Source organism: Dromaius novaehollandiae, chromosome 5, assembly GCF_036370855.1.
Source record: "Dromaius novaehollandiae isolate bDroNov1 chromosome 5, bDroNov1.hap1, whole genome shotgun sequence".
NCBI classification, from domain to species: domain Eukaryota; kingdom Metazoa; phylum Chordata; class Aves; order Casuariiformes; family Dromaiidae; genus Dromaius; species Dromaius novaehollandiae.
In genome coordinates this window covers 37,276,222-37,291,291 of record NC_088102.1, presented here as the reverse complement: position 1 = coordinate 37,291,291, position 15,070 = coordinate 37,276,222, and the positions used below count along the sequence as shown (strand labels likewise).

The 15,070-nt window shown below is 36.7% G+C and overlaps 1 protein-coding gene across 1 annotated transcript in view; it reads left to right on the top strand.

Annotated features, from left to right (window-relative positions):
• The window catches only part of FSIP1 (fibrous sheath interacting protein 1), an 89,707-nt gene that overhangs the window by 24,320 nt on the left and 50,317 nt on the right, over positions 1-15,070 (top strand). The window contains 1 exon segment of the mRNA XM_064512447.1: positions 6,784-6,921. Coding sequence (XP_064368517.1) covers positions 6,784-6,921 — 138 coding nt within the window.

Genomic DNA, 15,070 nt, shown 5'->3' with positions numbered 1-15,070 from the left:
CCAGCCTTGCCTTTGCTTTCTCAGTTCTACTTCTCTTTGGTTCCCATATCCTTGTATTCTTACACTTTTGATCCAGCCAGCCTCATTGTCCAGCCCGTAGGTTTCTTTCTCACAACTGCTGTCCGTCTCCCCTTTCACTGTATCTCCCTTATCATCCAGTTAGTTCATATTTTTCTTCACCTCTTCCCAACATCCAAACGTATGTCATTCCCACGTTTCTCCCCTTTTTGGCTTCATGTGCCTCCTTCAGTATTTTTCTCCTTTCTCTCTTTCTTTTTTCCAGTCTCTTGCATAGCTTCCCTGATATATTTTCCTCGCGCATCATATCTGTTCTCCCCTGTTCTTCTACTCCTTCCCTTGTAGTCCCGTAGCAACAGGATCTAGGTATGTCCTAAGTATAATGTTATTTTCTTCTGAAATTAGTTGGTTGATGAAACAGGGTTTTAAGTAAAATTTGTGGATGGCATCAAATTGGCAGAGGTTGCAAATATTCTGAGAAGTAAGATGAGAATTCATAATGATTCCGATGGATTATATAAATGTTTTGAAATAAGGAACGGATTCAGAAATTTTAAGTGCTAATTACTGCATGCAAGAAGGAAAAAACAAATGAACAACATGAAATGGGGATAACTGGCTAAGCAGTCCTACCCAGAAAAAGGGTCTGGGGAATTGGGGCCAATTCCAAGTGTTTACGGACAAGTTTTGTAAATATTTCTTCAGTGGATTACATTACTAAATGAGGAAGTAAACTAGCTCTCAGCAATGGAAGGCTGTGTAAAACCACTTAGAAGTGGGAGACATTAAGCATACTAACACAGTGAATTAAATATGCAGAAATTACTTTATAAATGCTCATAAATATATTCTAAACTTTGAGAGGCAACGTATTTGTGGGTGAGACTGGGCATCTATAGTATCCAAAACTGATAGTGAGAATCTGGCCTTGCTGAAGTCTCTGATAAGTTTCTGCTAATTTATTCATGCTTTCAGCCTAGACTGTATTACTACGTCTCCCGTAACTGAGGATAATTCTGTAAACTTACTTCCTAGATAAAAATGCTGACACAGGCACTATGGGAGGCAAATTTGAATGCACTGCAATATTTGTTTCCAAGGAGTCTGGCTTTTTAAATAAGTTCTAGTGTTACCATAAAAAAAAGACAAACTTTAAATACAGATAAATTGTTGTTTCCTATCACTGGACACTACTTAGATCTTTGTTTAGAAATACTGAATAAAGAAAATTAGTGTATGAACTACATATGTAGTGCTGAAAACTTATTTTCAGCATGTCAAGAATTGTTATTGAACACAAGTCTAAACTGGGATGTAGATACCATTTCCTTTGAAGTGTCTGATTTCAGTGGCGTGAATCTTTCTTCTAAATCGGTGTTGAAATTTTTTCTGATTTTCAGGAGATGAGGATTTCATCTGTTGAGGGTGAATAGAATATAATGCATTAGTGATGGGGAACAGTGGAAAAAAATTGTTGGTGTCTAAATCCTCTGCTTGAATTCTTATTTTGAATTTTAGAACTAGTTAAAATGAAATTAGTCTAGAGTTACATGTCATAAGGATGCACATTCTTTTCTTCCAAGAATTGCACTGGATATAACTTTCAAAGTGCAAACACTTAATCACCATTGGCTTAATGACAGGGCTGTTTCCTGCCACTTCTAACTATATTGGCAGGGTATAGGAACTATGCTCTGACTCTGAAATCTTTAACAACTGGCTTTAATTATGCTACAGTACCATAGTTTAGCTGTCACAGAGAAGCATACATATTCATCTTTTGTGCAATCAGTCCAGCTGGATTCAGAATGCTTTTCCATGACTGATGTTCTCTTTTACATGGAAATGTTTCTCATCAGAACTTTATTTCTCTCCGAAGCATTTCTTTCTTCTGGTGCCAACTTAATTACAAACTTAAAAAATGCTTTTGTGTTACTCAATATTTTGGGGGAAAAACAAATTAAACTGAACATAATCCTGGAGGAGATAGGAGAGAATGGTAGGGTGAAGAACATGAAGTGCAAGACTGAGTGTGATAAGTGCATTTACTAGTTTGAAAAACTGGAAAATAAAATGGAGGCAGTGATGAAACAGTATCATCCATGTGCTTGATTATCTTATAATTTCTTTAATGTAGCATACTACCTTGATGTGTTCTTTTGTACCTAACTGGGTTCCTTTTATTGGAAAAAGATTTTGTCTTTCAGCTATAGTAGTAGACTACAGTTAACAGTTTAAAACTAAAGAATTACTCTAAAGGATAAAAGATTATGACAAGATCTTAATGTTTTCATTGGTGAACTCTGTCATATACTCCACGCTCCCGCTTCTCCACAGCAGATGACTTTGACAGGTATCTCTACCTCGAGACATGGTTAAAAGCATCTTAACAAGCAGGCCAGCCTGCTCTGTAGCTTAAGAAGATTGTAAGGCACCACTATGCTTCATTAGGTGGGTTTTGGCTTTGTTTATTTTTAGAACTTTGAAGGAAAGGGAGTGCAGCAAATAGTTATTTCAGATACTGTTTTTTTACATTTATCTAATGGTCGTTACAGCTTTGGCTGTTCTAAGTTCTTGCATCTTCCCTTGTGTAATGTAGCTAATATTTGTATTTTCTGCTTCATCGCTAAGATTTTTAGACCTTTATTAATCTCTAATAAATTCAGTTACCTGCATCTGCAAGAATTCCTGCTTCAATTCCTGCACCTGCTTCAGCTATATAATAATTGAAGCAAAATGTTTTGAAGCATTTGAAACTTTGACAATAAAATGTTTTTCATGCAGTAGTGTTTCCTACATTTCTTTAATGCAGATATCTTGAGAAAAATGTTAGAGAATGAGTATATGGGGGGAAAAAAACTTTGCTCATCTGGTGTAAGTTCTGATCAGTTACTATTCAAAGGTGAGAACTGAGACTGAAAGAACTAATTCTGTAAAAGCAGCAATTTAATGCTTCGTAGTGGTCAAATATCAACAAGATTGTTAGGAACAGTTCTGAAAGAAATACAGAATGAAACAAAATGTCGCTATGCCACTGTGTGAATCTGTGGTGTACCATACTTGACTATTGCACAGTTGTGGTCCCCATATCTTGTAAGCAGTGTAGAAGAAATGGAAAACTGGTTACCAGAATGCTCGGAAGTGTAGAATGGATGCTGTGCAAGGTCTGACTTGCACGGAGAACATTCTTCAGTTTGGAAAAGAGTAAGAAAGTATGTGATTGACGTATGCAAAAACACAGTGATCAGAGAGAGAGTAAATAATAGGAAATTTTTACTGTCTCATCTAATGCAAGAACTGGAAGAACTGAATGAAACTAGCAAATGGCAGATTCAAACAAAAAAACATATTTTTTGTGTAATGTTCAGTTATGAAGTGGGCCTCTGCCATTGTGAATTCAAAGTGTACATGGTTTGAAACACAAATGAATAAATTTATAGAAGAAAGATCTTTCAAATGATGTTCAATACAAATATGCAGTGTTTGCTTTGGGAGGTCCCTGTGCTGCAAATTGTTGGAGTCTGAGAGTATATTAAGAAATTCTCACTAATAGGTTTGTTCTTATTCTATGTCAATGTGCATGTGTTTGTTACTGGCTCTTGCTGGAGACAGGATATTATTGGAGCCAGTCATTCTTATGTTCTTAGGTTCTATTATGAGCTTTGTTTCTGAAGACTTTGTTATGATAGCTGTATAACTTTGCATACTGATCATGTTTCTTTAGCAGAGTAAGTCTGTGAAAATAATGTGGTTATTGGTCATATCCCATAGCATTTCCACTAACTCTAGCTTAAAGAGGAGAATTCCTTCACACCTTAAACAACTTTGATTCTGTTTTGAACATTTGTCCAGCATGGTTTTTTCAATGTTGCTTATTTTTAGAAAAGTGTTTTATCACTCTTAAGTGATTAGAGCTTACTTTTCAAAGCTGAGAATTCTATAAAAACTTCATTTCAGAATGAAATTCGGTGAAAATCTTCTAAAAACCTCTCTTCTCAAGGATTCTGAAGAATTAATCAATAATTAGTTATACACTATAACAACATATATCCTGTCTCTCCCCCCAAGACTGTAGGGAAAAGTATATCTGGTTAATGCCGCATGTTTTACTCAACTTCATTCTATAGGGTTTTTTTTTTTTAAACTTTTAGAGAAATTCAGAAAAAATTTCAGAAATTTCAGAAAGTGCAAAGCTTCCAACCAAATTCATTGCTTATTCATTATTTGTGTTATTTATTAGTGTGATGATTTGTAGGGTAGGATTTGGAATTCATATGACCTTTCTGCTCACTGCTTTATAGAAATGAACAGAAATTTCACAGTTAGCAATCTTGGAATTAAATCGAATTAACAAAATTGTGGGTATTGTTTTTGTGGAAATGTTGAAATGGGTACTTTTTGCTTCTGTTTTCTGGTTAGTGTTTGAAGTTCAGGTTCTATCCAGCACACTCTGATTAGAATTGGTAGGTATCATGAGAGAGATCAATATTCAAGAAAAGTTTGTGGAGAATGAAGTCATCATGTTTATCTCAGTTATGAATTCCCTTTGATAGAACAATGTTGCCTTACTAGAGAAGCAACCAGGCTTAAAACCATACTGCATGTGATAAAAGGAAAAATAACTTATGATGCATTGTTTTCCTAAAGTTTTAAGAGCTTTCCCGTAAGTACTTGCAGTCATTGAGCTGTCTCTATATAAAATGAAACGTATGCCTGAAACTATTTGAAGGACCAGGACCGAGATCTGTAGAAAACTTTCAGGAAAATATGTGAAGAACTTGAAGGTGATAACTTCTGGGTTGTATGACCCTTCTCACTGTCACCTGTCTAAATCTTGCTGTTATTGAAGTAATAATATTTTCCAGAGATGTTGTATGCAATTTGAGCTATATTTTTGATTGAAGGCTAAGTTCATATAGAAGTATCAATCTGTAGTCCTTGCATACAACTCCCAAAATAAAATATTGAGAAGTGTAATATAGCATTTAGCGAGTTCTCAGTACCACTAATTGCATGTTCTTCTAGATGTATTCATAACACTGCTTTTTAAACCAAGTAATAACCATAGTGCTAATCCATACTGAGCACTAACTGCTCATATGGCAACGTCTCCATACATGGCTAGATGAAGATTGGATTTAGAAATTTGATTTAATTGCAGAAATAGATGTAATTTGTTTTTAGAAAAGAAAAAAGTGAAATATGATGCCATCATCTTTTTCTTTTCTCCCCCCCCCCCCCCCCCCCGGCACTTTCATGAGAGGTTTCACTTGCATTAAAATCCCCTAAAGAAAAAAGCCATGCAAAATCAATTCTCCTTAATAGAGGGAGCTTCAGTGGCTATACTTTGGGTTCCTTCGCCAACTCTGTATTTATATTGTACATGTAACGGTCATATCCTTGTTTCATGTAATAGGCAGAAGTTTGAATAAGTTTTTTGGGTTTTTTTTATGTTCTGTATAGATGTCAGTTGTGTAGTTTTCTTGCCATCGGGCATCACATTTAGCTAATAAGCTCTTGATATATTTAGAAGCCTAACTTTAGACACTCATTATTAGGAATTTTGGCTTTAAATTGTCTGCATTATACTTAGCCCACTTTGGCGAGCTTCCAGTCTTTAGCAGGTGATGCTGTTTGTAACTCTGTCTCTTATAAGAAAAATTAATTAGGATTGTGGTAATGCCAAAAACTGCTGATTGGAAATATACATTCAAAGTTTTGTGCTGTATTAAATTATTTTTATTCTCAAGCAACTAATATTGTGATTTAAATGTCAGAACTCATTAATTTATCTGTTGGTGAAGAAAAAATTGTTTTCAGATGCTCACAACTTTTATATATTGTAGTTGAGAAATTTTCAGTTGAATATTAAATTACAAAGGTTGTTTCTCTTTCCAATCAGACACGCTATATGAACTTCTTTTCTGAGTGGTTTAAGATTGTTTGATCTACTTCTGAAAGTAAGAATGAATAGAGTATGTTTTATTAAATGGCTGCTCATGCTCCTTTGGGTTAAATTGACTGACAATTTTTTTTTCCTATACTATTATTTGGATTACTTGGATTCTTATAGGATCTTTGGTTTGCAAGAGCAAACCCTGCTTTTTTTTCCAACTACCCGTAACTTTGCAGTTTTCCCAGTATTTGTCATTATGAATGATCTAAATTACATTCCGTTCTTGCATGTAGCAGTACTACGTTGAACCTTGAATATACTCAGCACTGATCCGAAGCTACTGAAGAATGTGAGAATGTGTAACCAAATCTTTAATGATGGTTGTGCATTGACTCATTCTTCAGCTTACAGAGAGAAGGATTTTTTCTCATTCACTGAGACTTCCAGTAAACAAAGCCTAGAATCATTCCAAGTCTGATTCTTCCTTTCCCTTCTGAGAGCTGTCAGCAATGGCCTAATTCTGATTGCAGTATGGTGAATAGGAGTAAGCTTTTGAACCCCTCATTCCACTTCCCCAATTCTCTGTGCATTTATATTGTTGTAACAGAACCTAAGCATCAAAGTTTTTAGCTACAGAGATTATGAAATTTCTCTTCCAATGTGAAGGGAGAGAATTCTTTTATTGAAATAAGTCCTTCTTTATGTTCATGTACTGTGTTTAAAAGTATGCATAAGGAAAATTATGCATTTGCTAAACGTGAAATTATTCTAAATATATTTTTCTCACAGAAAACAAATGAACACTTTTCTGTGTTTGAAAAAAATATAAAGTCATATATTTAATTTATGCCTATTCCTTCTTTTGTCAGGAATCTCTGGCTTATGCAAACAGAAAACTAGAAACAGTTCCAGGTGAGAAGGTTCTGCGATACAGTAAGGAACACCGTGATCAACAGAACCGCCTGAAAGAAATAGACCATCAGCTGGAATCCCTGGAGGGAAATCTTGTAAGTCTTCATTAAAAATAAATAAATAAATAAATAAATCTCTCCTCAGTTTGTGAACTTTGGAATTTATCATTCTGTGTATCTTTACAGTAAAATCCAATTCTGCAACCTTTCATATATCCTGAAGGAATTTATGAAATATAAAGGAGAAAGTTTCAGATAAAAAGTTTCCATATTCTGGCAAATATATATTTTTCAGTCCTAATTCATGTTACCGATTAACACAGTGTCTTTCAAAGTTAAAGAAATTACTCTCCTTTCTTTCCTCCCAGAGGAGGATAGCATATAAAAATAATCATCTATAAATATATCTTTAAAGTATTTTACTATGGCTTATCTCACTCAATGATTGTTAAAAGACCAGGTCTGGTGGTGATATGGTGTGCACTAAATTATTGTGTGATTTAATTTTGCTGAATGAATTCAGTAAGTTTCTGTAACTTGCCTTTCATTCAATGCATGAATTTCATAGAGGCAAAAGAAGTTAAAATATAAATGCGTAAGTAAAATGTTAGTTAAAAAAATTTTTTTTTTTTTAGAATAAGCTACATCACATCTCATCCTCATCATTATCTTTAGTAAAAGTGTTTAGGGAAAAGGCAATTTAAAATTGAAGAGGGTCCTATTATTAATCTAGTAGGCAGAAATTATATTTATTCCTAAATCATGACAAGCCTAAACTTGCAGAATTGTGTGCGTCTGTCAATTACTGGTCTTTTCTTCAGTGGGTATAACTTATTACATTGTTCTGAAGTTACAAATAGGAAACATAAGTAAAAGAAATAGTGGTAGGGGAACCTCAAGGACTTGGTATTTTTTAAATACTTTTTTTAATATATACATTTTAAAAATGTGCTGTTTGCTCTGTGGTGAAGGAGCTAAAAAAGCAGCTGATATGGAAGGGAATTAGGAACAAAATTAAAAAGAAGATTCCTAAGATGATACAGTTCTCATATGGGTTGGAAACAAATATTGGTATTCGTTATTACATTCATTCCCTTGTAGATCTTCTTAAGAGAACAGGAAGAAAATCTTTATTTATTTATTTATTTATTTATGACTGCTTGTACAAATGTTTGAAGGTTTGCCTTGCTCAGCTGAAGGCAGGAATAAAACTGCTGAAGGCTCGAAAGAAGAAAGCATTACTGAGCTGTCACTAGTGGTCAAAAACTGAATATGTATATATATTTTTTTTAAGGTTTGGATGTGTTGTTCAGAGTTATGTTTTACCTTTGAGATAGGAAGGCTTTTGTTTCTCCCAAGAACGTGCTATGTGGGTGTAGAGAACCGGTACTAAATGCGATTTTGTCTCCATGTCGGGCAATGCCGTGCTGGTGCCCCTGGGAGCCGTCTGCGAGGTAAACAACCTCGTGCACCTGCACGGGGGGGAAAAAGGGCGCGAAAAGGGCAGAAGGCCGCCTCTAGGGGAACAGCGCGTCTGGCACGAACTGCACGTACACATCTACCATCTGCGCAAGAGCAGGAGACCCCCAGAGGCCCCCAGCCTGTTTCTGGAAGGTTCCGAGAGGGCGGACTGCGCGTGACAGTTCATCTGCATGGGAAGTGAGGAAGCACCTCCCAGAGGCGGGGCAAGAACCTATAAAAAACTGCAGACTGCGTGGGTGTGGGTGTGAGTGAGTGGGTGGGTGTGGGTGTGGGTGGGTGGGTGTGGGTGGGTGTGTGGGGGGCTTGTTTGTGTTGACTGGAGCTTTCGGGCGGAGGAAGCGGAACACCATCGGACTCGGAGTGGCGGTAGGTAGTTTCTTTTCTCCTTTTCCAACTTTCTCTATCTTTTCCCCTTACCCTTGCTCCCCTCTCCCTTTCGCCTTTCCCCACCTTTTCTCCCCACTCCATTGAAAATAAAGTTAAAAGGTTGTAGGATATTTGACCAGTTTTAGGGTCTTAATCTCGTCCTTGGGATGGTAACGAAACCTTCCTGATATTGGATTGGGACAGTGGGGAGGGCCAACAAGTAAAATACTGCATAAGAAACTGAGGGGAGATAAAAACCGGCATGGGCGTTTTCATGACGGGAAACTGAACGTTTTAATAGAAGTTCTAAGTATTTTTCCATGTTAGCAAGAGGCTGCAGTATAGTTAATTGACTAAGAACCATGAAAGCAAAGAAGGTGATTGGGAATAATGAGCGTGGATTTACGAAGTTATGTACTTGATCTGCCTTATTGCTTTCTACAGTGAGATGACTAGAGTTGCTAGATCAAGGTTAGGTCAGGGCTGCTACTCAGAGGGACTTTGGCTGGAGGAGTGGGCTGACAGAGACCTTATGAAATTCATCAAGGGCAAATGCAAAGTTCTGCACTGGAAAGGAGTAACCCCCTGTAACAGTACAGGCTGGGGCCTGAGTGGCTGGGGAGCAGCCCTCTGAAAAGGTCCTGAGGTAATTGTGGACAGTAGACCAAACATGAACCAGTGGTGTGCATATGCGGCTGTGTCAGCATGAGCATCACCAGTAGATCAAGGGAGGTAATTATTCCCCTTTTCTTGCACTTGTTAGTCTGCATATAGAGTATTGCATCCAGTTTGGGGCTCCCCATACAAGAAGGGTGTTGACACACTCGAGCATATTCAGTGGGGGGCCACCAAGAGCTGGTGCACTTGCCCTATGAGGCTGAGGGGACTTGGCTTGTTCAGCCTGGAGATGGCTCAGGGGGACCTAACAGGGGCTTCCAGTACCTAAGAGGATGTTACTGAAAAGACAGAGCTCTGGACTGTTTACTGAGTGGCATGGAATTGGAGCAGGTTGCATAGAGAGAATGTGAAATCTCCATCCTTGGAAATTTTGAAGACCTGACTCGACAAAGCTGCAAGCAGCGTGGTCTAATACTATAGCTGACCCTGCTTTTGAGCAGGAGGTTGGGCTAGAGACCTCCTGAGAGCCCTCTTAACCTGATTCTTTGATTCTAACTGGAAAAAGGTAAAGAATTTCTGTGTGCTTCTCAGCTAGTAATCATTATTATCACTGCACTGGAGGCAAAATGGTGATATTTCATGGTGCTGTACAAATTACAGTTTCTTGTATGTAGTTGATTTTGGTGTTTTTCTTGTAGCCGTAAAAATGTTAATATACAAGTTGGCTGTGTCAGGCCAAAAATCCATTTAGTCCACCTTTGGCTTTGTGGAGGTCCTCATTCAGTAGTAGGCTTACCTTCCAGCAGTAATCAGAGTTGGGATACATACTGTTCCAGTTAACTTTTTATAGCCCTTAAATAGGGATCTCCAGTGCAGATCAAAAGCTTTGTGTTTCAGATAGCAGCATAGCCACGGGGGTATAGTCTCAGTCACTGAGAGCAGTGTAACTGCAGTTGCAAAAGCTACAGCCACTGTCTACTTATGCAAGGGTCTTGGCAGAGTTTATGCTGACAGCGCTGCAACTGAACAACCTCTGTGATTAGACTTCTAACACGATTAAAGCTAGCTTGGGTGCAACTACATGCAGTCCAGCCTTTTGGATTGAAAAAAATTTGGCTAATTGACACACATTCTTCCTGGCATCAGTTAATTTTGCATACTTATGGGGTATGGGACCAAGAGTATGGAAAGGGAGGCAGTGATCGTGTGTAAGACAGCGTATTTGGCTCTTCATCTGTTTGCAGTATCAAAACAATAGTAGAACTTCATTTTAATACATTGCTTTATTTTTGCTAGACAGTCAGAAGATGGGAGACAAACAGAGCGATTCTGTGGAACTTCAGTATATTGACTAGATTAATGGGTAAACAGATAAAATAAATCTGCATATGGTCATCTTTTCCTAGTCATTGACCTTTGTATCACTTTCCGTCGCTACTGACCTTGTTAGTGAGGTAAACACAATCTGAGGAAGCACGTTTGGGAACTGCGTAGTAGTCTACAGCAGGCCTGGGAAATGCAATGGGCTGCTGACTCATTCAAGTGTTTTGAATGTAAATAGGTCAGTTCCAAGGCTTGATCGGGTCGTAACAGTATTGTTTGGTATCACACTGTGTGCACACTCTTGCAGCATACCAGACATTTTTTTGTGGCTGAATTGCTTGTATTTAGAACTCTGAATGATAGCCTGTAGCATTTATTTACAGTGTTTATAAACGATGCCAAGGTACCAATGCATAACTCATGGCCAGGCTAGCTTCGCAGCGTACTGTGCAAAGCGCATAAGGACGATTACCTGGTAAGGCTGCTTTCACAGGTACATACTGTTTCTTCTCATTGGTTGCAGCTCTGTAGCATAACTGTGAGATTTTAGCATGTGGGTATGGGATATCTTGTATTTTGCCTTCTGTGAGCAACTTGTGTTGCCTGAGTAAATAAAGAAGCATCCAGCTATGAATGAAAGTAGGAGCCCCCCTCTAATAATAAAATATATAGAAAATGCACACTTCTTAGGGATAAGGAAGAACAACCTTGTTAAAATACCACTTTTTTTAGTTTCATTTAATTGATACCTTCTAATCACAGATTTCTGGAAAATATGGTTTATTATTAGAGAAGACTGGACAAAATAGCATGGTATCTTCTGATACGACAAGTTATAATTGGCTAATTTTTTTCTTATTTGGTGCTGAAGTACATGCATCCAATCTGTGTAAGTTAGCTAGGAGGTCTTATTCCCAGGATCAGAATCTGTAAAAATAGGGAAACTTCCATGCAGCGTGGATTGATGCCTCATTTCTATACCAAAGTAAAAGTATGGCCATCAACTGTGTTAGCAGCAAAACTGCTCTCTGCTAGAAACTGAGATGAAAAGCTAAACTGAATGCTTCGGGAGAGGAGCAGTATGTAGATGGCATGTTTCCAAAATAACTTCATTATTTCAGCAAATACTGTTTGTGATTCAATAGGTGGCACCCTTCACTGTATGTCAGCAGACAAATGCCTAGGAATGGTTCTATGGATATTTTACTGGTGAAAATGTTGCCATTTTTTGTGGTATAAAATATAAATTGAGACAGATTTTTCATAACATTTCTGACATAGACTGTCTATTAGGTGCTGGCTTCTGAAACTGTGACAACATTTATGGGTCACTCCACTACACCTTACCGCATTTATGCTGTGTGACGTTGTTTCAGCTGGGCCGGTGGCTGAGCACATAAAATGAGGCTGGAGACAGACTTTAATGTACTTTATGATCTTAATATAGAAATCAGAAAATCTGCTCGAGTATTATGCTTCAAGTAATGAAACCGAGGGCTTTGCAACTTGAGTTCTTCCTTTACTTTTATTTAAAAAAAAAAAAAGTCCTCAGTGAATTAATATACCAAAGAATGTATTGTATGCATTGTTGAAATGCATTGTGAAATTTCAATCCAACTGAAATGTGTCTGGGCTGTGGTTTCTAGGCCTCGTTGAATTTCTTTTAGGTTTTAGTTTGACCTTAGTTCACTTGTTCTTCATTTGAAACGATGGCTGACTCTCTCCACATTCTTTCATCTTTCAGTTTCCTGGAAACCACTGAGCTTATCTTTGTTTGGTGAATTGCATTGTTAACTACTGCTTCAGAGAGAAAAAAAATGTTCAGTTGCCAAATGCGTGTTGCTGAGCATTAATGAAAAGAATTTTGTATAGAAAGAATAAAAAATGTAGTTATTTTGTAGTTTTTAACTAGTTGGCCATTTGCATTAATCCAGTAGCATGTTTGGGTGATGTGCAAGTTTCTTCATGATAGAAAGTTTAAAAGCATACTCAAGCAAGCTGTTAGGTAAGAGTGTTTCACCTTTGCTGACTATATGGATGTTTGGAGGGTGATTCCCTGCTGCCAAAATCTAGACACAGATGCTTGTTTTGGAGTTTTTGTTAAATATGTAAATCTAAATCTGTTTCAAATATATATTGAATGTGTGTGCGTGTGTGTGTGTATATATGTGGGTATACATAGTGACCTCTTATCATGACTGAGATATGGATACATACTCTCACAAGTGTATCTGATTCAGTGGCTAAACACCATATATAGTTGCTAATTATTCAAGGCTTTTTGATATCATACGGTATGAAAATTACATGTTTTCTGTTACCTGAACTCTGAGCTTTGCAGGAAAGTGAGTTATTTGGTGCAGGTGATGCAGAAGGAACATATAAAAACTAGTAAATATACCAGTGCTGTCAGGAAATGTTACCTGGAGATGCTTACTCCAAAAGACAGAGTTCTTTTTCTTCCTGATACAGAATGTATGTATCTGTAGGGAAGGAAATCATAGGATAAAATTAATTTTTATCATTTAGTGCTGGAGAAAGTCTTGCACACCATTTCATGGCTTACCCTGGATTAGGATGATGGGGGGGGGGGGGGGGTGGTATACATGACTTTTATGCCAGCTCTTTCCCTGAAATGGATCAAATTCAATGTGCCTGATCCTGTGGCCTGTAGTAGGCAAATTCTTCAGAATGGAGAAGTAGGTCTTCATCTGGACAAATTCTAGATGAAGTGAATAATTTGTTCCTGACTTCTGCCATAGTTCCTTTCTTCCCCCATAAAGGGAAAAAGAAGAGAAGATGAAGTCCTATCAAAGTAATTTGTCTAAAACTAGCAATCTTGTAATATGATTTTCTGTCATAATGTCCTTGCAGTGACTCATTGCTAAAACATTTGAACACAGAAAGATAGCCATAACCTTTATTTATTTATTTATTTACTTTGGACTACTTTGTGCATTTGTAGTCCTTCTAGGTGGTTCTTGTATGTTGTGCAGTAACATTATAAATGGCAAACATTTTCCTTTGAATTCACATAATATCATGTAATGCCTTGTTTCTTGGTAAGCATATGTTTATCCTTAAGAGTAAATTTTTTTACTAAAATGATTTCATATTAAATATTGCACTGCATCAATTTAAGGTGAAAAGGACATGTTTCTAAATGAAGTTGAGACATAGTGCTTTCTGTGTTTTGTTTTTCTTCAGAAAATATTTATGAAATACTAAAGCTGCTTAGCCAAGCTTAAACAGTTCTTGTTTATTGAAGTTTTACAGGATCCATTCTCATCAATAATATTTGCACAAAATAGTTTCAGAATGAGAAGTGGTAGCTTTTCCACCTGGTGTAAATATTAGCATGAAAACCAAATGTTCTTCACGTAACAGCTACTACACACATGGAGAGAGCAATAAGAGAAAACTTTCACAAACAATACACAATACAAAACACATTAATAAAAAGTAAATGTTTTGCTCATATGATTGAAATAATTGGTAGTTTTTCAGACTGCTATTTGACAAGAATTTATCAGCTGCTAGAATTATTTATCATTTGAAAACAATTTAAGACTGCACTAGCACTTTATAATTCAATAAAATATAAATATTTAACATTTATTATTTATATTAAAAGATTAAAATTAAGTTAAAATCTTAATGCTGTTTCTGGTTTATATGGAAAATTATTAATATAATACTTGTGTCAATGCTAGAGCCAGTTAAATAGAATTACATCCATACCGTGGTAAGTAACATTGCCAGCTTGCATCAAAGGTTTTTGTAAATATTTCATAAGTATTGACTGTACATTGATCCTGTGTATGACAAGTCATTGCTGGAATTTGATGCTTACAGTGAGACCTATTTCAAAATAATGGGTTTTCAGATGAGAATGATCAAGTTCTCCATCAAAATGATGTGCTGTCTGCCCTTCTCCCAAAATACAGAAAGTTACCAATTTTATTAAGGAAGACTGTTGAAAAAACTGAGGAGCAGCTGTCTGCTGTGCTTCTCCCAGCTACTAGTGAACAGAGAAAGGCTTTTGTCTGTTTTCTTTCTCTCACACCTGTATCTATTCCCATTCTCTTTCCAAATCTCTCTTGCATGTGATCTTATTTTCCTCTGTAGACTTAACCTTTCTTTCTCATCTTTTTGTCCTATATGTTATGGTGTTTGCCATCTTAAAATAACAGACAATCTGCCTTTGATTTCCCATCCATCTCTGAATTCACTGTAGTCCTATTTGTAGTCATTGTCCAAAGTCTCCTTCAGTTTAATGTCTCTAACCTGATTTAAATTTAACTGTAACTACATTACTTTCTTAATTGTCTTTATTTATAAATGGTGTTTGACACTATCAAACAGATTCTTATTGGAAACATCCTTTTTCTTAGGCAGTGGCAGAATTCATGAAACTAATTTTCTTACATCCTCTTATGGATGGAAAATTATGGAA